Genomic DNA, 24897 nt, shown 5'->3' with positions numbered 1-24897 from the left:
TCAGGCACCCACAAAAAAAACCAAACAGAAACACCACAGATTTGTTCAAAATGCCAACATGATTAGAATATAACCAGGCAACGGTGGGTGCTTCTGCTCGTGTCTAAGTGCTGGCCTACCACACATGACACTATGTTCGCTACCATTTTGAAAACACCCAAAATCAGTCGCACGAGTTGCGAGGCATAACGACTCCCAGTCTACAAACTCGGAGGGCATTTCTTCATTACTATCTCAAAAAACAAAAAAAAAATGTTGGATGATCTAGAAAAACTTAAGGCTGTAAAGTACTGTTTGTCATGATGGAGAAGTCTATTGATTAAGCTTATGTTGAAAAATAAAAATAAAGGATTTTGCGAAGGATGGCATTTAAAGGAGATATGTAGCATTTTGGAAGTGAATTCATCTGCAGAGGCAACATATGGATTCCCGTTGCTGAAGTTGATTGGTATCTACCATGTACCATGATGTTATAAACTGCCCTTTCTTTCTCCTCTTCTACCGCAGCCACCACCCTGGTTCAGGTTTCCTTCCTTCGCTGGGATGCCACCGGTAAGGCAGCGTGGTAGTACCTTACGGTCCTGGCACAACAAATTTCGTGGAACCATCGACACCTTTGGTGACCAGTATAATTGTCCTTGGAAAAAAACAACAACTTTTAAAATGGATTTTTGTACACATAGTCGAAGCTCGACGGAGTGAGAACAAAACGGACCAGGAAAAATAATTACAGAATGAAAGGAACAGTGTGGATACGGGGGTGAACAAGCTGGAAACAGACACAAACTCTCAATTACAGAAGGGAAAACTGGGGAAGAAGCTCTGTGTGTGTGTGTGTGTGTGTGTGTGTGTGTGTGTGTGTGTGTGTGTGTGTGTGTGTGTGTGTGTGTGTGTGTGTGTGTGTGCGTGCATGCATGCGTACGTGCGTGCGTGCGTACGTGATAGCTCGGGAAGAAGCAGAAATAGGGGAGTGTGCTTGTGGCCAAGTTTCATCAACATCGTGTGTGTAGTTGAAGCGACAATGACTGAAGTGTTTACAGACTGACTGACCCACGGACACTGCTCAATCGCATAAGCTCACAGCACCAATGTCCAGTTGAGTTAAAAACGGATTTACTTTTTCAGTGCAACTCTCAATTTTGCCAGAATGATAAACCTGTTGAATACATCTATTCATTCTATTATGGTTTTCACTAGACCCACCTTTTCATACATTCAAATGGGTTAGTCCGGGGGTCGGCCAGCTACGTCTCGTGAGCCATATCTGCCTCTTCTACAATCCCAATGTGGCTCGCAGGTCTTCAGTTTATCGGTGCAAATGCACATACGGTATAAACGTGAAGTAAACAGGCCAAGCACTTAATTCCAAATATTACGATATTTCTTAATTAAACATACGCATTTACAAATGACAGGTTGTAATTTTGTGGGGTATATTCATTTAATCCAGATCCAACGACCAACAAACCCAGCCATCTTGTTGATTGGCCCAGAGCTGGATCTCTGCCCTGTCCTGCACGAACAGGCCCATGGCACGGACAGATATTATTGTTGCTTGTATTCCTGAGTCTGTAGTTTCATTGAGCTTTGATTGGTCAAGATGTCTTTCAATCAGTGCATCTGTGTGAACCACCTTTCGAGGCCATTTTTGTCCGCAGAGCAGGGGTTGGCCTGCCTTTTTCGGGCACCGTGGTCCCCTTTTTGAAGCAATGTTTTACAGCCGGATGCCTTTCCTGCCGCCAACCCTGTTAGTCGCCTCTTGCGACACACAGGGAATTGCCAGTGAACTGGTACTCAATTTGCCGACCTCGGAAGGGTGAGAGGCTGAGTCAACCCCCCTGGCGTTAATTCAGCAATCGACCGGGATTCGAACCCGGGATCCTAGGATCCCAAGCCGGCACCCTAACCACAAAGCCAACACCAGGCTACAATCAGTGCATCTGTGTAAGAACGGAATTTTCAAGGATGCACAACTGGACTGATTTGAAGAAATGACCGTGGGTTGATCACATGCAGTGCATTCAGAAAGTATTCAGACCCCTTCACTTTTTTCACATTTTGTTATGTTGCAGCCTTATGCTGAAATCGTTTAAATTCATTTTTTCCCTCATCAATCAACACTCAATACCCCATAATGACAAAGAGAAAACAGGATTTTAGAAAGTTTTGCAAATTTATTAAAAAGAAAAAACTGAAATATCACATTGACATAAGTATTCAGACCCTTAACTCAGTACTTAGTGGAAGCACCTTTGGCAGCGATTACAGCCCCGAGTCTTCTTGGGTATGATGCGACAAGCTTTGCACACCTGGATTTGGGGATTTTCTGCCATTCTTCTCTGCAGAACCTCCCAAGCTCTGACAGGGTGGATGGGGACCATTGGTGGACAGCCATTTTCAGGTCTCTCCAGAGATGTTCGATTGGGTTCAAGTCAGGGCTCTGGCTGGGCCACTCAAGTACCTTCACAGAGTTGTCCCTAAGCCACTCCTGCGTTGTCTTGGCTGTGTGCTTTGGGTCATTGTCCTGTTGGAAGGTGAACCTTCGGCCCAGTCTGAGGTCCTGAGTGTTCTGTTTCAGGTTTTCATGAAGGATATCTCTGTACTTTGCTCCGTTCATTGTTCCCTCAACCCTGACCAGTCCCCCAGTCCCTGCTGCTGAAAAACACCCCCACAGCATGATGCTGCCACCACCATGCTTCACTGTTGGGATGGTATTGGGCAGGTGATGAGCGGTGCCTGGTTTCCTCCAGACATGACGCTTAGAATTGAGGCCAAACAGTTCAATTTTGGTTTCATCAGACCATAGAATCTTGTTTCTCACAGTCTGAGAGTCCTTTAGGTGCTTTTTTTTTGCAAACTCCAAGCGGGCTTTCATGTGTCTTTCACTGAGAAGAGGCTTCCGTCTGGCCACTCTGCCATAAAGCCCAGATCGGTGGAGTGTTGCAGTGATGGTTGTCCTTCTGGAAGTTTCTCCCATCTCCACACAGGATCTCTGGAGCTCAGCCAGAGTGACCATCGGGTTCTTGGTCACCTCTATTACCAAGGCCCTTCTTCCCCGATTGCTCAGGTTGGCTGGGCGGCCAGCTCTAGGAAGAGTCCTGGTTGTTCCAAACTTCTTCCATTTAAGAATTATGGAGGTCACTGTGCTCTTTATGCAGCAGAGATTTTTTTTTGATGGCTTCCCCAGATCTGTGCCTCGACACAATCCTGTCTCTGAGCTCTGCAGGCAGTTCCTTCGACCTCATGGCTTGTTTTTTGCTCTGATATGCATTGTCAGCTGTGAGACCTTATATAGACAGGTGTGTGCCTTTCCAAATCATGTCCAATCAATTGAATTTACCACAGGTAGACTCCAATCAAGGTGTAGAAACATCTCAATGATGATCAAGAGAAATGGGAGGCACCTGAGCTAAATTTCAAGTGTCAAAGCAAAGGGTCTGAATACTTATGTCAATGTGATATTTCAGTTTTTTCTTTTTAATAAATTTGCAAAACTTTCTAAAATCCTGTTTTCTCTTTGTCATTATGGGGTATTGAGTGTAGATTGATGAGAGAAAAAATGAATTTAAACGATTTCAGCAAAAGGCTGCAACATAACAAAATGTGAAAAAGTGAAGGAGTCTGAATACTTTCTGAATGCACTGTAATTCTGCAAACTTGGAATGAGCTTCCACTTCGACACAACACAATGCAGAATGTCACTTTTGCTTTGTTAACCATGTTTGGATCTAGACACGTGTTGAACAAGCATTCTCCAACTTGTCACATTATAAACAACCTGACCGTTCAAGATTAACAGAAGAAAGTCTGAATGGCTGCATGAAGTTTAACTTGACCAGCTACGAACCAGACTTCAAATGAATCAGCAAAATGCTGCGACAGCAGAAGTCCCATTAGAAAACGGAAATCTTCTTCTTCTTAAGATACGTGCTTTTCAACACATCGGGCCGCAATGAAATTCTTCCATCCTACTCGGTTTTGAGCAATCCTCTCTGCATACTCCAGTGCAATTCCTCTTTCTGACCGAAGTTCATTTTAACAGTTTCTTTCTTCCCCTCTTCCTTCTCCCGTTGGTGTTTTGTGTTTCTTGGCCTTCCCCTCTTTATTCTCCGTTGGTGTCCAAAACATAGCTTCTTTGGTCAGGTGTCCATCTTCTTTTCTCATTATATGTCCAACCCATCACCATCTTCGTTCTTTGAAAATCTTTAATCCTTCTTAAACATCTGATAGAAGACCATTAGTTTGTGTTCCATTTCCATGATCATTTTACCGTGTCTCTCTGCACCATATAACACTGATTTGACATTGGAATTGGGTTTTTATTGAGTTATCTGGAATTCCAAATCCTTTGCTTGAACAGAAAGCGCAATGGAAGTACGATTTAATCTTTTTTTTTTTTTTTACTAATCAATAACTTTGTCGACTTCCACAATGTTTTAGGCTACATTTAATTGCGTTTAAATTGTATGATTGGCTCTTTGTGCACCAACTGCTCAAGGTTTTAATTTTGTTTGACATGCTCAAAACAGTTGCCGACCCCATGGTTAGTCGATGTTAAAGACCCCATTGAAGACATGGAGGATTTATCATTTGGACAATGTTCAAAAGGCTGGAATGTTCACAGATTGAGTCAGTCCCATGTAGTCACAGAAGTCCTTTTGTTGAAGTTCCATGATGAGAATTGAAATCGCCACATTTGAGGAAGAGAGAGTTGGGATGAGTGGTTAAAAGTTGGACCATGTTTCAGAGAGATGTAGATCGAGTTGCTACTGTTTGGAGGACGGGAAAAAGTACTCCTGGGGTTTGGGAGGTGTGAGATCAGTACAAGGCGAGTGAGAAATTGAGTTCTTGATGTAGAACTTTTACAAGCCGTTGATTTTACAAAGACTAGTTTTTTCCTGATTTTAGAGGTGAATTAGCATCGACAACCTGGCCATATTCATGCTGATATTAGCTCCAGTAAAATGGCAGACCTGGTCAACAGGTTTGTGAAAGACTGGTCAAAAACCCACCCCCAGCTCACCAGACGTGTGCTTGAGGCCCCAGTAAGTGATTTTAGCATTCGCATCCCAACACTGAAGGCCATACATTTGGATGTTATTTGATGTTTGTGTTTCATTACCAAGCCGGGTATTCACTAACCAGCACGGCTTTTAATTGTTGGGAGTTTTTTTTTTTTTTTTAATTCAGTCGAAATTTCAAATGCATGCAAAGTAGCATGCAAAGTGCAAGTGCAAATGCATGCAAAGTGCAATAAATAGAGTTTTGTATTAAAAACAAACAAACAACTTAACATACATTTATTACAGAACATCTCCATTAGTTTTCAGTCACTCTTTGGAATTGTATTACAGAAGATAAAACTGAAGCATCAACATGGTCGATCCCATCACTAAATGTGAATCTTCTTCCTCAGGTCGTCCCCCCACCTCCCATACCAACAAATGACTCGATTGAAGGAGAAGACGAGGCCCTTGCGACCATGCTCATATCCTGGTATATGAGTGGATATCACACCGGATACTACCTGGTAATGATCAGCAATTCTCCACGCTCGGTTTCTTGTTGGGAATTACATTTACATTATGCACCGTTTGCTTATTTGTAATATGATTAGCCTCATTTCTTTTTGACTCTACCTGCCCAGGGTCTTCAACATGGTCGGCGTGGACAGAAGGCCCATCAAGGTTTTTGCAAATGAAATGGTGCGGAAGGACTTGGAACCTCATCTGTGCTCTTACAGATGAAGGTGTAAACGGCAGCTCCGAGGGTTATTAGAGGAAGTGTTTTTTTTAATGACTTGGATCTTTTGTCACGATTCGGCCACAATTGTGGTTGCTGCACTGGGAATTATTTGAATAAAAACGAATGACGCATTGCGGGTTTTCTTTGCATTTTTTAAATAAACCAAACATTCTGCATGGCTTGCAGTGACGCAATTAAAACGTGAAAACCATTTAAAGTTGGACCAAACGAAAATTTGAAGGTTTCGATGAAAAGAAATCAAACGATGATGTACAAACATGACAATAATATCATGACCGATTGATAAGAATTAGGATTGTGAGTGAATACAGCCTGGACAGCAGTGTAAACTTTCATGGATGAAGAGGTTGCAGTCGAGACAGAAGATCGCTTTGCATTCGGGACAGATGCACACCTGTGGGGAAGAGATGGGTCACTGGATCAAATCTGCGCCACATCTCTTACTGACGACCCATCGCTCTCGCACCCCATGTCGCTTCCCCCAGCATCCCATCTTATCACGTCCCCTCCCCTATACCCTATATTCCCCACAGCCTGTTTGGATGAAAAACTTACCTGTTGTTTGGTCAGTTGCACCTGGCATGCCTCACAAACTCTGCAAACAAAAACGATGCTTTCAGAATAAACCATGATTCTCCTCCCTCTTACACTCAATTATACTCTGACATGTTGTTTTCTACCTGTCTCCAGAGATGTTCTCCAAAGAAGTTTCTTCAAACGCCTCCAGTGGGAACAGGTGATGGTACGAGCGGGCAAGATGAGAGGCAGATGCCAAAGTCAGGCCTGAAAATGATTCATTTACCAGGGATAGTCTTGGTCTCAACTCTCAATTCTCATGAACAACACACCGCCATTATCTCACTTTTTATTCCTGCAAGTTTTTACATCCAGAAAGCGCAAGATGATTTAAAATTCAACCAGAGAGAAAGAGAAGACAGAGAGAGAGAAAGAGAAGACAGAGAGAAATAAAGACAGAGAGAAAAAGACAGAGAAAGAAAGAAAGACAGAGAAAGAAAGACAGACAGAGAAAGAGAAGACAGAGAGAGAAAGAGAAGACAGAGATAAAAAGACAGAGAGAGAAAGAGAAGACAGAGAGAGTGAGAGAAAGAAGACGGAGAGAGAAAGAAAGAGAAGACAGAGATAAAAAGACAGATAGAGAAAGAAGACAGAGAGAGAGTGAGAGAAAGAAGACAGAGAGAAACAAAGAAGACAGAGATAAAAAGACAGATAGAGAAAGAGAAGACAGAGAGAGTGAGAGAAAGAGAAGACAGAGATAAAAAGACAGATAGAGAAAGAAAGAGAAGACAGAGATAAAAAGACAGATAGAGAAAGAGAAGACAGAGAGAGAGAAAGAAGACAGAGAGAGAAAGAAAGAGAAGACAGAGATAAAAAGACAGAGAAAGAAAGAGAAGACAGAGATAAAAAGACATAGAGAAAGAGAAGACAGAGATAAAAAGACAGATAGAGAAAGAGAAGACAGATAAAAAGACAGATAGAGAAAGAAAGAGAAGACAGAGATAAAAAGACAGATAGAGAAAGAGAAGACAGAGATAAAAAGACAGATAGAGAAAGAAAGAGAAGACAGAGATAAAAAGACAGATAGAGAAAGAAAGAGAAGACAGATAAAAAGACAGATAGAGAAAGAGAAGACAGAAAGAGTGAGAGAAAGAGAAGACAGAGATAAAAAGACAGATAGAGAAAGAGAAGACAGAGAATAAAAAGACAGATAGAGAGAGAAAGAGAAGACAGAGAAAGAAAGAGAAGACAGAGATAAAAAGACAGATAGAAAAAGAAAGAGAAGACAGATAGAGAGAGAAAGAGAAGACAGAGATAAAAAGACAGATAGAGAAAGAGAAGACAGTGAGAGAAAGAGAAGACAGAGATAAAAAGACAGATAGAGAAAGAGAAGACAGAGATAAAAAGACAGATAGAGAAAGAGAAGACAGAGAGAGAAAGAGAAGACAGAGATAAAAAGACAGATAGAGAGAGAAAGGGAAGACAGAGAGAGAAAGAGAAGACAGAGATAAAAAGACAGATAGAGAAAGAGAAGACAGAGATAAAAAGACAGATAGAGAAAGAGAAGACAGAGAGAGAAAGAGAAGACAGAGATAAAAAGACAGATAGAGAGAGAAAGGGAAGACAGAGAGAGAAAGAGAAGACAGAGATAAAAAGACAGATAGAAAAAGAAAGAGAAGACAGATAGAGAGAGAGAGAAGACAGAGAGAGAGAGAAAGAGAAGACAGATAAAAAGACAGATAGAGAAAGAAAGAAGACAGAGATAAAAAGACAGATAGAGAAAGAAAGAAGACAGAGATAAAAAGACAGATAGAGAAAGAAAGAAGACAGAGATAAAAAGACATAGAGAGAGAAAGAGAAGACGATACAAAACACAGTTGCAGACTCACCACAGATTTTGCACTCAACGGGAAGTTGCCCATATTTTGCACAGCATTGTGGGCAAAAGTATCCACCAAGAGTTAGGCTGACATCACCTTGGCTCTCCAACTGCCTGCCAGGTGAGGATATACAGGAAGTCGTGGAAATGTCACCTCGGTCAAAACAAGTAAGTGTCAGGATAACTGGCTTGCCTACTCATTGGTTCCGGTTCAAATCTCCCACAAAAATAAGTCCTGTACCTCTTTACAAAAATTTTTTTTTCAGCCATTGATTTTATTATGCATATGTACGTTTGCCATTTTTAAAGGTGATCATGTAGCGACCCATGGGTCCCCCAAGCGAGACCAGCAGCAGAATCTCCTTGCTCCAGCCGGTGACGTCACCGGCGGACAACCTCGGCGCCGGGGTGGCTGGTCATGTGACCACCAAAGCGTGCCGCGCGTGCGGTTATAATCCCTTGCACCTGTCGGTCACGTGACCACTGAAACACGCCTCGCCTGAGAGGCGTGGCTTTCGGTTTCGGTTATGCTTTCTGGTTTTGGATATATATGCAGCCCGATAAACGGGCTTTTGAGAGTTCCCGAGTTGGTTTTTACAATAAACATCTTCTCGGATGAGTTTGTGTCTTGCCCGTCACTTCGTCCGTCTCAAGCAAGAGCCCGGCTCTTCACTGGTGACCCCGAATTTACGACGCGCGATGGACACCGCAGTGTCCCTCAAACTGCCCACCTTCTGGGAAGCACATGCCGCCGTCTGGTTCGCGCTGGCCGACTCCCAGTTCGCCCTGCGTGGCATAACGGAGGACGCCACTCGATACCATTACGTGGTCGCCGCGCTTGGCTCCGCGACCGCCGCCCGCTGCCTGAGCTTCCTCCAGAACCCGCCCGCTGACGGCAAGTACGACGCCATCAAGGCACTTCTGCTGGGCGCTTTCGCCCTCTCCCCGGCTGAGCGCGCACGACGCCTGCTCGACCTTCCTGAGCTTGGCGATACGCGCCCGTCCGAACGCATGGATTACATGCTCGCGTTGCTCGGCGAGCACCCCTCGGATTTCCTGTTTCAGGAGCTCTTTCTTCGCCAGCTCCCGGCCCAAGTACGGGTCGCCCTGGCAGGTACGACCATCGTGAACCCCCGCGACCTCGCCAAGGAGGCCGACAAGATCGCTTCGGCAAGCCAGCTCGCCGGGGCGGCGAGCCAGCTTGTCGGGGTGGTGGCCGGGAGCCTTCCCGCCCACCCACCCGACGCCCGCGACGCAGTTTCCTTCCCGGAGGCCGCGGGCCGGCGCGACTGGCAGCGGCGACGCCGCGTCGCCCAGGCCCGACGCGTCGACCGGAGCCCCCGCCGGACCCGGCCTGGTGTTATTTCCACGCCAGGTTCAGGCGGCAGGCCCGATCATGTCGACCCCCGTGCACGTTCGGCAAGTCGGGAAACGGGCGAGCCGGCATTCCCTACCAGCAATGAACGCCGGCCGTTCCGGAAACCTGCTGTTCATCGCGGACCGAGCGTCGGGACGGCGCTTCCTCTGCGACACCGGCGCTCAGCTGAGCGTCATTCCCGCTTCGGCGGAGGACAGGCGGGCCGCCGTTTCCGGCCCCCCCCTTGGTCGCAGCCAACGGCTCCGCCATCCGCACCTTCGGCCCACGCACCGTTGCCCTCCGCTTCGGCAGCCAGCTCTTTCACTGGGAGTTCGTGACGGCGGACGTCCCCATGGCTTTGCTCGGGGCCGATTTCCTGTGCGCCCACGGGCTGCTGGTCGACGTGAAACGCCGGCGTCTCGTCAACGCCGAAACTTTCAGCTCCCTGGCATGCGCCTTGAGCCGTGCCGACCGAGTTTTCCTGCGCCCTCCCATTGGCGGACGACTTCGCACGCCTCCTTGCGGAGTTCCCGGCCCTCACACGACCGACGTTTTCGGCCATCACGGTGCGCCACGGCATCGAGCATCACATCCCCACTACGGGCCCGCTGGTGTACGCCCGGGCTCGCCGGCTCGACCCCGCCAAACTCGCCGTCGCCAAGGCCGAGTTCGCGGCGCTGGAGCGCCTCGGCATCGTGCGGCGCTCCGACAGCGCCTGGGCCTCGCCGCTGCACATCGTCCCGAAGCCGGGGGGCGGATGGCGGCCATGCGGCGACTACCGCCGCTTCAACGACGCCACTACCCCCGACAGGTACCCCGTTCTGCACATCCAGGATTTTTCCGCCCGGTTTGCGGGGCGGACCATTTTTTCAAAAGTGGACCTGATTCGGGGGTACCACCAGGTGCCCGTCCGCCCGGCCGACATCCCGAAGACGGCCGTGATTACACCTTTCGGCCTCTTTGAATTCCTCCGGATGCCCTTCGGCCTCAAAAACGCGGCGCTGGCGTTCCAGCGCCTGATGGACGGCGTGCTGCGCGACTTGCCGTTCCTCTATACCTACCTGGACGACATTCTCGTCGTCAGCACGTCCAGAGCCGAGCACCTCCTCCACCTCCGGACGCTGTTCGGCCGCCTCAGCGAGCACGGATTGATCGTCAACCCGGCCAAATGTCACTTCGGTGCGGCGACGATCGACTTTTTGGGCCACCGCATCACCCGGACGGCGCCGTGCCGCTGCCGGCCAAAGTCGAAGCCATTGCCGCTTTCCCGCGCCCCCGCTCCGTCAAGGCGCTGCAGGAGTTCCTCGGGATGGTGAACTTTTATCACCGCTTCGTGCCCCGAGCTGCGCAACTCATGCGGCCCTTGTACGCCGGCCTCCGCGGCCAGCCGGCGAAGCGCGACGTCGTCTGGTCCACGGACATGGACGCTGCTTTCACCGGCGCGAAACGGGCCCTCGCCAACGCCACGCTGCTGGCCCACCCGGTACCCCAGGCTCCCATCGCCCTCACCACGGACGCCTCCGACTACGCCGTGGGCGCGGTCCATGAACAATGGGTAAACGGGGCCTGGCAGCCGCTCGCATTCTTCAGCCGGCAACTCCTGCCCAACGAATTAAAGTACAGCACCTTCGACCGCGAGCTCCTCGGGCTGTACCTGGCCGTCCGCCATTTTCGCCACCTCCTGGAGGGCCGCCCGTTCACGGCTTTTGTCGACCACAAGCCGTTGGTTTTCGCCATGGCCAAGGTCACGGAGCCGTGGTCGGCCCACCAGCAGCGCCACCTCTCCGCCGTGTCGGAGTACACCACGGACATCCGGCACGTCGCCGGGAAGGACAACGCCGTGGCCGACTGCCTTTCTCGAGCCGGCGCCAACGCCGTCCACCTTGGCGTCGACTTCACCCTCATGGCAGCGGACCAGGCCACCGACGGCACGGTGCAGGCGCTCCGGGTGGCGGACACGGGCCTCCGCTTGGCTGACGTCCCCTTCGCGGACACAGTCCTGCTGTGCGACATCTCCCAAGGCCGACCTCGCCCCGTTGTGCCGGTCACCTGGAGGCGTCGCATTTTTGCTTCGCTCCACGGCCTCTCTCACCCGGGCCGGAAGGCGTCCCAGCGGCTGGTGGCGGCGCGTTTCGTCTGGCATGGGCTGCGACTGGGCCAACGCCTGCACACCCTGCCAGCGGGCCAAGGTCCACCGGCATACCCAGGCTCCGCTGGCTCCCTTCACCGTGCCCGAGCGACGGTTCGACCACGTCCACGTGGACCTGGTGGGTCCCCTTCCCCCATTGCAGGGGTTCACCAACCTGCTTACCATGGTGGACAGGACCACCAGGTGGCTGGAGGCCGTGCCCCTCACCTCCACCACCACCGCTGACGTGGCCCAGGCGTTCATCGCCACCTGGGTCGCGCGTTTCGGCGCACCGGCGGACATCTCATCGGACCGCGGCCCACAGTTCACCTCCGAACTATGGGGCGCGATCGCCCGCACGTTGGGCGTTACCCTACACCGCACCACGGCTTACCACCCCCAGGCCAACGGGTTGTGCGAGCGGTTCCACCGCTCCATGAAGGCCGCACTCATGGCCGGCCTCCAGGACGACGGCTGGGCCGACCGGCTCCCGTGGGTCCTTTTGGGCCTACGCACGGCCCCCAAAGAGGACCTCCAGGCGTCCACCGCCGAGCTGGTGTACGGCCAGGCCCTCCGCGTACCGGGCGAGTTCATGCCCGACGCCACCAGCCCCTGGTCCGACACGCGCCAGCGCACGGACTTCCAGGAGGCCGCCCGACGTTTTGCCCCGGTGCCCACGTCCCGCCATGGCGACCCCCAATCCTACGTCCCCCCAGCACTCCGCTCGGCGGAGTACGTCTTCGTGCGCCACGACGCGCACCGGGGGCCGCTCCGACCACCATACGACGGACCCTTCCGGGTCCTACGACGGGACAACAAGTCCTTCATCGTCAGCATCGGCGGCCCGGATTTCGCTGGACCGCCTCAAACCGGCCCACATGGACGTCGGCCAGCCGGCACGGCTGGCTCTCCCACCGCGGCGCGGCCGCCCCCCGTCCACTGCACCCCCCACCACACCGGACCCCCCCCCCCCCGTGACTGGCCAGGGGTCGTTTCATCCGGACCCCCCTCAGGTTGACCTTCCTGGATCAAGTCCATTCTGGGGGGGCGTGTGTAGCGACCCATGGGTCCCCCAAGCGAGACCAGCAGCAGAATCTCCTTGCTCCAGCCGGTGACGTCACCGGCGGACAACCTCGGCGCCGGGGTGGCTGGTCACGTGACCACCAAAGCGTGCGCGCGTGCGGTTATAATCCCTTGCACCTGTCGGTCACGTGACCACCGAAACACTTTCGGTTTTGGTTATGCTTTCTGGTTTTGGATATATACACAAAGAATTAAGTTAAGCACCCCTCCACAACGAATTAAGGTAAGCACCCCCTAATATATATTCTTTGTGTATATGTATACATTGGCATATATTCTAAGGTATGTGAGATCAAATAATGATTGGTATGACATTAGCAAGTATCCATTGATGAAATTGAGTGATCAAAGTGAAAAAAAGTGATTGGTTGAGTCAGTGATCCGATCACGTGGGTCCTACACACGTTATTGACGCAAAGATCGCTAGAGGTCTTCTCAGAACAATGACTGTACGTTAGAAAACATAAACGTCATCCACACTGTCCGTGATGGACCTATAGCTCCATACTTAAATTGAGGTGAAAATATGCCTAAAATTCCCAAAAAATTTCACCTTAAATTATTCAGAATAAAATATTGAAAACGGCATGATTGTTATGTTTTTATGTGACCATAATATCACTTCTCCAGAAAATATAGCAATATCATGGGTATATTACACTGTTTTGACGACAACAAACTTGTAATGTGCGAGGTTGTACAAAAACGGGGGGGGTGCTTAACTTAATTCTTTGTGTATATATGCAGCCCGATAAATGGGCTTTTGAGAGTTCCCGAGTTGGTTTTTACAATAAACATCTTCTCGGACGAGTTTGTGTCTTGCCCGTCACTTCGTCCGTCTCAAGCAAGAGCCCGGCTCTTCAATCAAAGTGTTTCCAATAAAGAAAAATCCCAGTTGTCCAACACTGTTGTCCACTTTGACATTTGTTTTTAAAGGACTTCAAGACGTCGCACAATCGTATCGAGCACAAGCATTCAAATGTTTTGTCTAATCGTGACAAACAACATGAAGGAATCCTCAACACGTCTTGTTTAAAATCTACACGGACTTGCGCCGGAAGTTTGAGGTTATTGCCTACTTGCGCCGGAAGTTTGAGGTTATTGCCTACTTGCGCCAGAAGTTTGAGGTTATTGCCTACTTGCGCCGCTACTTTGAGGTTATTGCCTACTTGCGCCAGAAGTTTGAGGTTATTGCCTACTTGCGCCGCTACTTTGAGGTTATTGCCTACTTACGCCGGAAGTTTGAGGTTATTGCCCACTTGCGCCGGAAGTTTGAGGTTATTGCCTACTTGCGCCGCTACTTAGGTTATTGCCTACTTGTGCTGGAAGTTTGAGGTTATTGCTTACTTGCGCCGGAAGTTTGAGGTTATTGCCTACTTGCGCCAGAAGTTTGAGGTTATTGCCCACGTGCGCCGGAAGTTTGAGGTTATTGCCTACTTGCACCGGAAGTTTGAGGTTATTGCCTACTTGCGCCGCTACTTTGAGGTTATTGCCTACTTGCGCCGGAAGTTTGAGGTTATTGCCTACTTGCGCCACTACTTTGAGGTTATTGCCTACTTGCGCCGGAAGTTTGAGGTTATTGCCTACTTGCGCCGGAAGTTTGAGGTTATTGCCTACTTGCGCCGGAAGTTTGAGGTTATTGCCTACTTGCGCCGGAAGTTTGAGGTTGTTGTACGACAGAACAGGAAAGCACACTCGGAAAATAAAGTGCATTCAGTACGGCAGATTTGCGGACAGGTCTGGACCAATCAAAACTTCCAAATACAATACTTGCATACAGTTGTCGCATAAGACTCACGCCATGTTGAAGGATGGCTTGTCAGCACCGTCTCCCACGGTGCCCGCAGAGAACTGTGGGAAGCCTGGCGAGGTGAAAAATCGGGAGAGAGGGATGTGGAAGATTGGGACGAGAGAAGAAACGTGAGATACTCTGTATCTTGTGGAGCCAAATGCTAATCTGATTGGCAATGGATCAATTTCATATTTGAACAATCAAGACAAAATCAATAGCAATACATGGAGCATGTTGATATTACAAAAGGTATATGAAAGGAATTCCCTTCTGTCATAGTAAGGATACATTACTTCACACTGGATAACTCTGGAGAGACGATCAACCTGTGAACATCATTATACCCCAGTTCCACACCTGCCATTCTTTCAATCCCAGGTAACCAAATTTGTTTTGTCAACTAGTGGAAAATCCCAACCACCTTGGGAAATGAAAATTCCACCAGGATACCAGCCGAGCATGATGGCATCACTGCACAGGTGGGATCCCAGCAGTGTCCTGAAACAAAATGTCATCTCAATTGATAGATATGCATCTACCTAACAGCTTTGCTTCGTTGGATGACATCACCCATGACGAGTCAAGTGGCGACTTGGTCATGTGGTGCCGCAGTGTTTGCTCATGACCCCTTAGTGGGTGAGTCGTGGAGTCAAGAGGCGAGTTGGTCAGGTGGTGTCGCAGTGTTTGCTCATGATCCCTAAATGGGTGAGTAGTGGAGTCAAGAGGCGAGTTGGTCATGTGGTGTCGCAGTGTTTGCTCATGACCCCTAAATGGGTGAGTAGTAGAGTCAAGAGGCGAGTTGGTCATGTGGTGCCGCAGTGTTTGCTCATGACCCCTTAGTGGGTGAGTCCTGGAGTCAAGTGGCGAGTTGGTCATGTGGTGCCGCAGTGTTCGCTCATGACCCCTTAATGGGTGAGTCCTGGAGTCAAGAGGCGAGTTGGTCATGTGGTGCCGCAGTATTCGCTCATGACCCCTTAGTGGGTGAGTAGTGGAGCAAAGCGGCAAGTTGGTCATGTGGTGCCACAGTGTTTGCTCATGACCCCTTAGTGGGTAAGTCGTGGAGCCAAGAGGCGAGTTGGTCATGTGGTGCCGCAGTTTGCTCATGACCCCTTAGTGGGTGAGTCCTGGAGTCAAGAGGCAAGTTGGTCATGTGGTGCTGCAGTGTTCGCTCATGACCCCTTAGTGGGTGAGTCCTGGAGTCAAGATGGTCATGTGGTGCTGCAGTGTTCGCTCATGACCCCTTAGTGGGTGAGTAGAGGAGCCAAGAGGCGAGTTGGTCATGTGGTGCCGCAGTGTTCGCTCATGACCTCTTAGTGGGTGAGTAGTGGAGCCAAGAGGCGAGTTGGTCATGTGGTGCCGCAGTGTTTGCTCATGACCTCTTAGTGGGTGAGTAGTGGAGCCAAGAGGCGAGTTGGTCATGTGGTGCCGCAGTGTTCGCTCATGACCCCTTAGTCAGTGGGTGAGTAGTGGAGTCAAGTGGCGAGTTGGTCATGTAGTGCCGCAGTGTTTGCTCATGACCCCTTAGTGGGTGAGTAGAGGAGCCAAGAGGCGAGTTGGTCATGTGGTGCCGCAGTGTTTGCTCATGACCCCTTAGTGGGTGAGTAAAGGAGCCAAGAGGCGAGTTGGTCATGTGGTGCCGCAGTGTTCGCTCATGACCTCTTAGTGGGTGAGTAGTGGAGCCAAGAGGCGAGTTGGTCATGTGGTGCCGCAGTGTTTGCTCATGACCTCTTAGTGGGTGAGTAGTGGAGCCAAGAGGCGAGTTGGTCATGTGGTGCCGCAGTGTTCGCTCATGACCCCTTAGTGGGTGAGTAGTGGAGCCAAGAGGCGAGTTGGTCATGTGGTGCCGCAGTGTTTGCTCATGACCCCTTAGTGGGTGAGTAAAGGAGCCAAGAGGCGAGTTGGTCATGTGGTGCCGCAGTGTTCGCTCATGACCCCTTAGTGGGTGAGTAGTGGAGCCAAGAGGCGAGTTGGTCATGTGGTGCCGCAGTGTTTGCTCATGACCCCTTAGTGGGTGAGTAGAGGAGCCAAGAGGCGAGTTGGTCACGTGGTGCCGCAGTGTTCGCTCATGACCCCTTAGTGGGTGAGTAGAGGAGCCAAGAGGCAAGTTGGTCATGTGGTGCCGCAGTGTTCGCTCATGACCCCTTAGTGGGTGAGTAGAGCCAAGAGGCGAGTTGGTCATGTGGTGCCACAGTGTTCGCTCATGACCCCTTAGTGGGTGAGTAGTGGAGCCAAGAGGCGAGTTGGTCATGTGGTGCCGCAGTGTTCGCTCATGACCCCTTAGTCAGTGGGTGAGTCGTGGAGTCAAGTGGCGAGTCGAGCTCAAACCTTTACACAATTTGCATGATGAAGTTTGGAGCAATCCACACACACTAGGATAGAGGCTTTTACGGCCTGGTTCAGGATGGGATGTCACTTCAGTGCTGGAACTGTTCGCACCACTTAACGCGATGGAGAATTCTAGATCCCAATGGAGTGCCACATTATAAAAAGGTTGGCTTGCGATTTTAAGACAAGGGGACAAGAGTCTCGCAGGGCAGGTAACAGGACCATGGTATGTGTGTGTGGTTTCGTTGATCAATCGCAAACACCACTCAAAAGACTGACTTTCATTGTCATTTCCAATCTGCGTGTGCACTTCTTCTCTGACTAACCCAATACATTCCCAAATGTGTTTCATCAGCTTAATCTTTTCAACTTGGACATTCCAAACTTTATTTTTCCTCAACAGCTACAAGCATATCCCAAAATGACTAACTAATGGAAATGCCAGTGCAGATCCACATCTTACCCATTCGGATGAGGGACGATTCCATATTTGTGACTGGTGGAGGTGTCACATGGTACATTAACAGTTCTTTGAAGTGTGGTTCATCCAGGATTACATGATATGTTCCTGCAAGAAGAAATCTAATGACGACACCATCACAAACGAAAGTAGAAAGCACATTGAAATGCAAAGCCTGGCCACATCCGCTTTGAATTCAAACTAAACTTGAGGAAAACAGCGAATACCTGAACGGACACTTGGTAGAGTGCATACCTCTGCCAGGCCAAACAGTTTACGTTTTGTATCCCAATGACAGGCCGGATAAGGATCCGGACCTGAACCAAAATGTAATCGGCTTGTTTGTCACCACCCAACTCATCCACCAAGTTTTGTCTGAATCCGTCCACAACTTTTTGAAAGATCATGCCATACAGGTGTTCCAAAAAGACCCGGACAACTTTGGTTGTTAATATATTAAGAACCACGAATTATACAACGATACCCTTTGGTTTATATAATAGAGAAACTCAAAGTTTTGGGCACACCATCAATACACTTCAAGGTCCGTTTGTCATGCGCAGGACATCAGAGCGGCACACGCGTGAGTTCTTGCCATGTTTAGCTCAGCATGTTTGCGTCCACCTGTGCACATGCAGCTGTGATCCGAGAACCAAGATCCTGCAGGTTTGCCACCTTGGTGTTGTAGACAACATCTTTGACAAACCCCCACAGAAAAAAACAAAAAAAACATAACCTCCATCCACCTTTGGTGGCGGGGGTAATCAAGGGGGGCTTTCAAGGGGGGCTGGACGACCTTCCCAGATACATGAAAGCAAGCTTAGTCTGTGAACATGACCTTTTTCAGTTAATCTTCGTCATCCTCCATGCGACTGAGCATTTCCAAGACAACCGCCTTGTGTTTTGGTCCGTCATTTGGTTTGAGTTCCTGCAGAATCTGCACCTTTTGGGCAAAAAGCTTCAGCCTTTATGCAAAATCCTGAAGAAATAATTAAAATTCTAGTGTCCGGATCTTCACCAAAATCTAATAATTTGGTCCTTGTCACACACTCAACCTGTCCACCAAATTTCTCCACAATTTTTTGATATCCTGTTCACAGACAGACAAATTACAATGACACTTGGCAAAATACAACAAATCAAACACTTGTGGTGAATCCTCAACTGTGAGGGCTGGGAAATAAGAGGCAAAGAGGGACTCAGGTTACCTGCCTGTTGAACCAAATCAAATGAAAAATGAGTCTCCATTCCCCAGGCTACAGTAAAGAAAATGAATGAATAAAGTCATTTCACAACCATGTCTGATGTGAACTAAACTAACCCTATGGGTCGAAAATATCGTTATTTTTGCTCCAACACCGTTAGTTTCCGAGATATCGGCCAAAATGTGCTTTAAACTTTATGACTGACAGGCAAACTTTCAAATCCACACGCTTAGGAAATCTGTTCGTTTTACATCGTAAGTTCAAACAAGAAAGTTGTTTGAAATAGAACGGAGAACATATTGGCGTCAACCTGAAGTCAATCAGACCTCCGGTTCCAGAGTTATCGCCCAAAACGTGTTTTTGCAACATCACGTCATAATGCGTCGACCGACTTTTACGAAACTTTGTTGTGGGCCGTCGCAGAGAGGGTGCCTACAATCTGCGAAAGTTTCAGAATGCTCAGCCGAGCGGTTTGGGGTCAAGGCGAGCAGGCAAACTAACCAAACCGATCAACATACTTGGCAAAATTTAGTTTTCCAAGTAACAAACAGACAGTGGTGGAAACATAACCTCCACCCACCTTAGGTGGCAGAGGTTAAAAAATATATTTATATATTGTTACGTTCGTGGGGGTAGAGGATGAAATACCATAATACAGATAGGATTGTATAGGTGTAGCTTGGACCGTGGACGCGTAGGAGACATCTCGATGTATTAAGCAAGGAAACTGGAGCTTAAGGTTGTTTATGCGTCTTCCCACGGTGGGTGGAGTTATGTTAACTAGGTAGGGTGTTCACATCGTTAGTACCGGTCTAACCATAAAAGGGGGTCATTTTATTACGGTATCCCCTAAGGATACTCCAGCTACCAAGATAACAATATCCACTGTACCACCTTTCATGCCAGGTGAGAAAGTCCGATCCGTTCTGTCTCGTTATGGTAAAATTGTTTCCCAAGTCTCAATTATTCCACTCGGGTGCCGCAGCGATCGCGTCAAACACGTAATGAGCTTCATGAGGCAAGTGTACACGATTCTTCCGGATTATGGAGTCGATACGGGTTTAAATATCTCCTTCAAAGTATCGTTAAACGTTCGTGAATACCACATGTATGCTTCCTCAGCCTCCTTAACATGCTTTCTTTGTGGAGAATCCAGACATGTTTAAAGGTTTTGTCCCAAGACCTCTTGTCCAAAGTGTGGTGAATCAGGACATAACAAAATAGACCGTATAAAGGTCAACCCCTCGACCGCACCTTATGACACCCTGACCGTGCTTTATGACACTCCAACTGTGCTTTCTGATACCCGGACCGCACCGTCTGATACCCCGACCGTACCTTCTGACACCCCGACTGAGTTGTCTGGCACCCTGGTGCTCTCCGATTCCAATGTGATGACACCCACCGATGTGACTAACACAACTAGCATTGCCCCCCTTCCCGAACCCATGAACGAAGATTGTGTAGTGTATTCTAAAAAGCGAAGAGCACCAGAGCTATGCAATTTTGCTGGTGCGGTAACGAAGGCGGTCAGGGGCGGCGGCCACTGCCGGTGTGCAAGCGTCCGAGTGTCCCTCCGACATTCCCTCAATAACTGAGGATATAAATGACGTTGCCAACAATACTAACGAGTCTCATACACGTTGTCACACCGTTGTCACACACTGTCTCATACACGTTTGTCACATACAAATGTCACAACCGTTGACAGATTAATGAGCCTCAAAAAATAATTATTACCTCTCATCCGGAAGTTTCCGAGAAAGAAACTTCCAGTGAAATTACTACCAGTTCCGAGCTGGGAAATGTTTTTTGGCTTGTTTCCCCTTTAAGTACCGATCAGACCGAGGATTCAATAAATGTCCCCGCTTTACAAACGGGGCCAGTACATCTGGGGTTGCTGGGATCTCAAACTGAAGCCCCAATCCCAGATATAAAAAATATCCACCAAAGTGTTAGGGAGTGCTCACAGGAACACTTTAGGAAATGTGTGAAGGTGCCTCCAGACAACATCGCGGGGGCGGCATGTAATATCCCAGATCTTGGCGGCATATCATCCGATTTGTGGAGTCTGAGGATGACATTGAAGTAACTGAACTGTCACAACCGTTGACAGGTCAATCACAGATATCCCCTCAAATCATTGTTACCTTCCTGAACGAAATGTATCGTCACCGTAAGATCGTAATTAAAGACTATTTCCCTGACTTGGCAGCATTCATTTGCACCACAAAGTCAATAATCAAAGCACCTGAGGATTTTGACCTGACGAGATCTCAATTCCACAGATTAAGAAAATTTGTTACTCGAGCAGGTACGGAGAGTTCCCAACCGCAGGTCGATTTCATTAACAGGGAATGAAAAATATTTCTTTGGCGGCCTTAAATAGGAACGGCGGTGGTGCTAGTCACCAACGTCAGGCCCAGGTTAAAAACTTGTTTGAACGTAAAAAGGCTAATGTTATTTTACTGAAAGAGACCCACATCACATCTAATGTGGAACATGACTGGGTGCCAAACTTTTAAAGAACCACCTTTAGAGGCCATTTTTCCCCGCAGAGCAGGGGTTGGCCTTTTTTGGGCACCGTGGTTCCCTTTTTGAAGCAATGTTTTAAGGCCGGATGCCCTTCCTGCCGCCAACCCTGTTAGTCGCCTCTTGCGACACACAGGGAATTACCAGTGAGCTGGTACTCGATTTGCCGACCTCGGAAGGATGACAGGCTGAGTCAACCCCCCTGGCGTTAATTCAGCGATCAATCGGGATTCGAACCAAGGATCCTAGGATCCCAAGCCGGCACCCTAAATATTTAAAGGACAATGCTAATTTCGCAATCTGTTAGCTTCATCTGCTGAGGGTGGTTTTTTTCTAAAGCCAGGTCTAGTTTTCGAGTCTTCCTTACATCCTTACTAATCCAAGCGCTGTTTTCTTTTCTGATCTCTTCAAAGCCAAAACTGTTTCTTATGAGAGGATGAATGTTTTAACCTCTCATTTTCCTTCTGTGACTGAGGCCTAGCGTTTGGAACTGGATGCTCCAATTTCCCTTCTCGAGTGAGTGCGCTTGCTGAGATGGATTTGGGGAAGGCCCCAGGCATCGATGGCCTACCTGCCGATTTTTTTTTTTTGGCATTCTGGGACATTCTGAGCCCAGAGCTGCTCAACGTTCTGGATGCGTCTCTTTTATCCAGAGAGCTACCGCTCAGTTTTAGAAGAGCAGTACTCTGCCTGCTACCAAAGACCTGCCATGTTAGCATAATACCTGCCATGTGTACCATTTTTGTGGCATAATACCTGCCATGTGTACCACTTTGGTAGCATAATACCTGCCATGTGTACCATTTTTGTGGCATAATACCTGCCATGTGTACCACTTTGGTAGCATAATACCTGCCATGTGTACCATTTTTGTGGCATTATACCTGCCATGTGTACCATTTTTGTGACATTTTCCCTGCCATGTATTCCATTTTGATAGCATAATACCTGCCATGTGTACCATTTTGGTAGCATAATACCTGCCATGTGTACCATTTTTGTGGCATAATACCTGCCATGTGTACCATTTTGGTAGCATAATATCTGCCATGTGTACCATTTTGGGAGCATAATACCTGCCATGTGTACCATTTTGGTAGCATAATACCTGCCACGTACCATTTTGGAAGCATAATACCTGCCATGTGTACCATTTTGGTAGCATAATACCTGCCATGTTTATCATTTTGGGAGCATAATACCTGCCATGTGTACCATTTTGGTAGCATTATACCTGCCACGTGTACCATTTTGGTAGCATAATACCTGCCATTTGTTCCATTTTTGTGGCATTATACCAGACCAGGTGGTCTTTCTGTCTTCTACCGACTCCTCTCCGGCCTTGCACCCCCAGCTCTCTCTGTGCTCTGTCCCCCAAATATTCCTACAGGTCGCACAAGATCTGCCAGCAACCCTCTGATGGTTAAACTGCCGAAATCTCGGCTCTCCGCTCACCTTCACTCTTTCATTCCTCTTTTCTCCCGCCTCTGGAACAAACTCCCTCACTCCCTTCAATCCCACTCCTCCCTCCAGGTCTTTAAAACAGCTGTTCACCACCATCTCTTATCTTCCCCCATCCAAAACCTTGATCTTTTCTACCCCCGCTAATTCACCCCAGATCCACCTTGTTTGAAATTCCAACTTCTTTCCTGGAAGTCCTGGCAGTGTCCATATGTTTTATACCTCTCCCACTGCCCCCTTCCCACGCCCCCCCCCCCCAAAGCCCTCGCCCTCTCTCGATGTCTCCATGTCTCTCGGTCCCTGCTCTCAAATGTTGTGTTTGTGTCCTTCCCCCTCTCTCCCCATCGTGTCTACCGCTCCCTATGTTATATGTTTTATGTGTCGGTTTGTCTTTCTGTGTGATTAATGTTCGCTCTTTCACGAGCCTCGATATTGTATACAAAAAAAAAAAAAAAAAAAAAAAAAAAAAAAAGACAGGCGATCTCCGACACGTGTCAAACTGGCGTCCAATCTCTTTGTTGTGCACGGATTACAAACTGTTTTCCAAGGTCCTTGCGAACCGGTTGAAGACAGTTATTGGTGATCTGGTGTCACCTGATAAAAGTTGCAGCATCCCTGGCAGATCCATCTACGATAACATATTCCTAATCAGAGATTTGTTAACAGGTAAATGTGTCAAAGAGGATTTTGGATTGGTGTTTCGTGACCTTGCAAAGGCCTTTGATAGTATTGATCATGAGTTTTTGTGTCATGTGTTGCAAGCTTGCGGGCTCGGTGCTAATTTTAGAGCCTACATAGCTTTGTTATATGCAAACATCTCCAGCTTGATCAAAGTTAACAACGAATTTTGCCCACCCATAAAGGTTCAGAGAGGGGTAAGGCAAGGTTGTCCACTTTCAGGTCTATTATTTGCCCTCGCTTTGGAACCTCTCTTAATCGCTCTCAGAAAAGATATCCCTGGGCTTGTTCTTTCTCCAGGACACCCACCTTTGACCCTGTCTGCATATGCTGACGACGCGTCTTCATAAAAAGAAAATGCGACAGTGACGCCTTAGTAAGGTGCTTGTCGGACTTCAACCTTGCCTCATCATTAAGATGCAATTGGGGGAAAAGCAAGGCTCTATGGTTCCCCTTTCCCAACAATGGCTTACCTGTGCCACCATTATTACCACCACCTCCCCTTCCTGCAGAGCTAGTGTGGGAAAACGATGGCATTAAGTATTTGGGCGATTTCCTCGGCCCCCCCTCAGTATGTCCAAAACAATTGGGAGAGGATCATTGACCAGGTGGATAAGCATTTGAGCCGATGGAAAAGAGCTCCACCCTACCTTTCCTATAAAGGTCATGTGCTTATTGTTAACAACCTAGTCACTACCCTTTTGTAGCACCGATTCATCTGCCTACAACTACCGGAGGTTTTGCTTCAAGCAATTCAGAGCAAACTGGTGGATTTTTTTGGGGAGGCTACCACTGGCTCCGACCCAGCGCCATTGTTGTCCCTCGGACGAGGGTGGTCATGGTCTCGTTGATGTGAAATGCCGCCTGTTGGCCTTCCGGCTCCGCTCCATCCAACGCTTGCTTTTTGCAGAACACTTACGAGGCAGGCCCTTGGCCTGCTCTATTCTTCGACGAGCTGGGAGGCTTGGTTACGGTCAGGAACTGTTTTTGACCAACCTACAACACGTTGATACATCTCTGCTTCCCGTTTTTCATCAGCGCCTCTTGAACGCCCGGCAGAGCGTTTCGATAAGTCCTCAAACAGACTCGTATGGTATTAACATATTTGCACATGAGCCTTTATTTTTAAATCCACTTTTCCCCGATATCCCGAGGAGTCGCGATTTCTGCCAACATTTTAAAAGTGTGCCATCTCCGGCATGACTCTGGATACGGTTGGAAACCTGCAAACGAGCTGGCGGACCTAACAGGTGTTTGGGGTTCCTCCCAAAAATGAACCTGCTTCTATTGTATTTGGTTTTCTAACCGCCACTGCTAAACTTGCCGTATTCCTGTCACGGAAGGCAAAACTGGGTGGTAAACCCAGTGCAAGAATGTAGCATTATGTTTTTTTTTAGTTCTTTGGATTCAGCAAGGCTCAAACTTGAATTTAACTATGCTCAAACTACAAACGACCTTGCAAAATTTATTGCGACCTGATGTGTTGAAGGGATTTGTAAAGTTCAAGAGAACAAATTAATAATTTCTTCATAATAGATTTCGTGTTTTCACAACACATTGGTTTATGCTTCTTGCCGGTCCTTTTTCCCCCTTCTCTTGACCTATTCTTTCTTTCTTCCTTCTCTCCTCGTGTTTTGCAAACTAGTGAGATACCCGTGCTACGCACGGGTGGGAGGCCACAAGCTAACAGGCAATGCAGATACGGCAAATGCTAA

At 48.4% G+C, this 24897-nt stretch overlaps 2 protein-coding genes across 2 annotated transcripts in view; one reads left to right on the top strand and one right to left on the bottom strand.

Moving 5' to 3' along the window:
* The window catches only part of LOC137436381 (survival motor neuron protein 1), a 38965-nt gene extending 33089 nt beyond the window's left edge, over nucleotides 1-5876 (top strand). The window contains exons 7-9 of the mRNA XM_068130101.2: nucleotides 508-552; nucleotides 5417-5530; nucleotides 5648-5876. Coding sequence (XP_067986202.2) covers nucleotides 508-552; nucleotides 5417-5530; nucleotides 5648-5701 — 213 coding nt within the window. The 3' untranslated portion in view covers nucleotides 5702-5876. The remainder of the gene's footprint in view (nucleotides 1-507; nucleotides 553-5416; nucleotides 5531-5647) is intronic.
* Nucleotides 5877-5880: 4 nt separating this feature from the next.
* Nucleotides 5881-24897, bottom strand: part of LOC137436380 (general transcription factor IIH subunit 2) — a 76412-nt gene continuing 57395 nt past the window's right edge. The window contains exons 10-15 of the mRNA XM_068130100.2: nucleotides 17310-17414; nucleotides 14528-14591; nucleotides 8172-8275; nucleotides 6447-6549; nucleotides 6322-6361; nucleotides 5881-6160 (exon numbers count right to left, since the gene is read on the bottom strand). Coding sequence (XP_067986201.1) covers nucleotides 6056-6160; nucleotides 6322-6361; nucleotides 6447-6549; nucleotides 8172-8275; nucleotides 14528-14591; nucleotides 17310-17414 — 521 coding nt within the window. The 3' untranslated portion in view covers nucleotides 5881-6055. The remainder of the gene's footprint in view (nucleotides 6161-6321; nucleotides 6362-6446; nucleotides 6550-8171; nucleotides 8276-14527; nucleotides 14592-17309; nucleotides 17415-24897) is intronic.

This window comes from Myxine glutinosa, chromosome 11 (genome assembly GCF_964187855.1).
Source record: "Myxine glutinosa chromosome 11, kmMyxGlut1.1, whole genome shotgun sequence".
NCBI classification, from domain to species: domain Eukaryota; kingdom Metazoa; phylum Chordata; class Myxini; order Myxiniformes; family Myxinidae; genus Myxine; species Myxine glutinosa.
The sequence above is the reverse complement of the archived record's forward strand: the minus strand, read 5'-3'. Positions and strand labels throughout refer to the sequence as shown.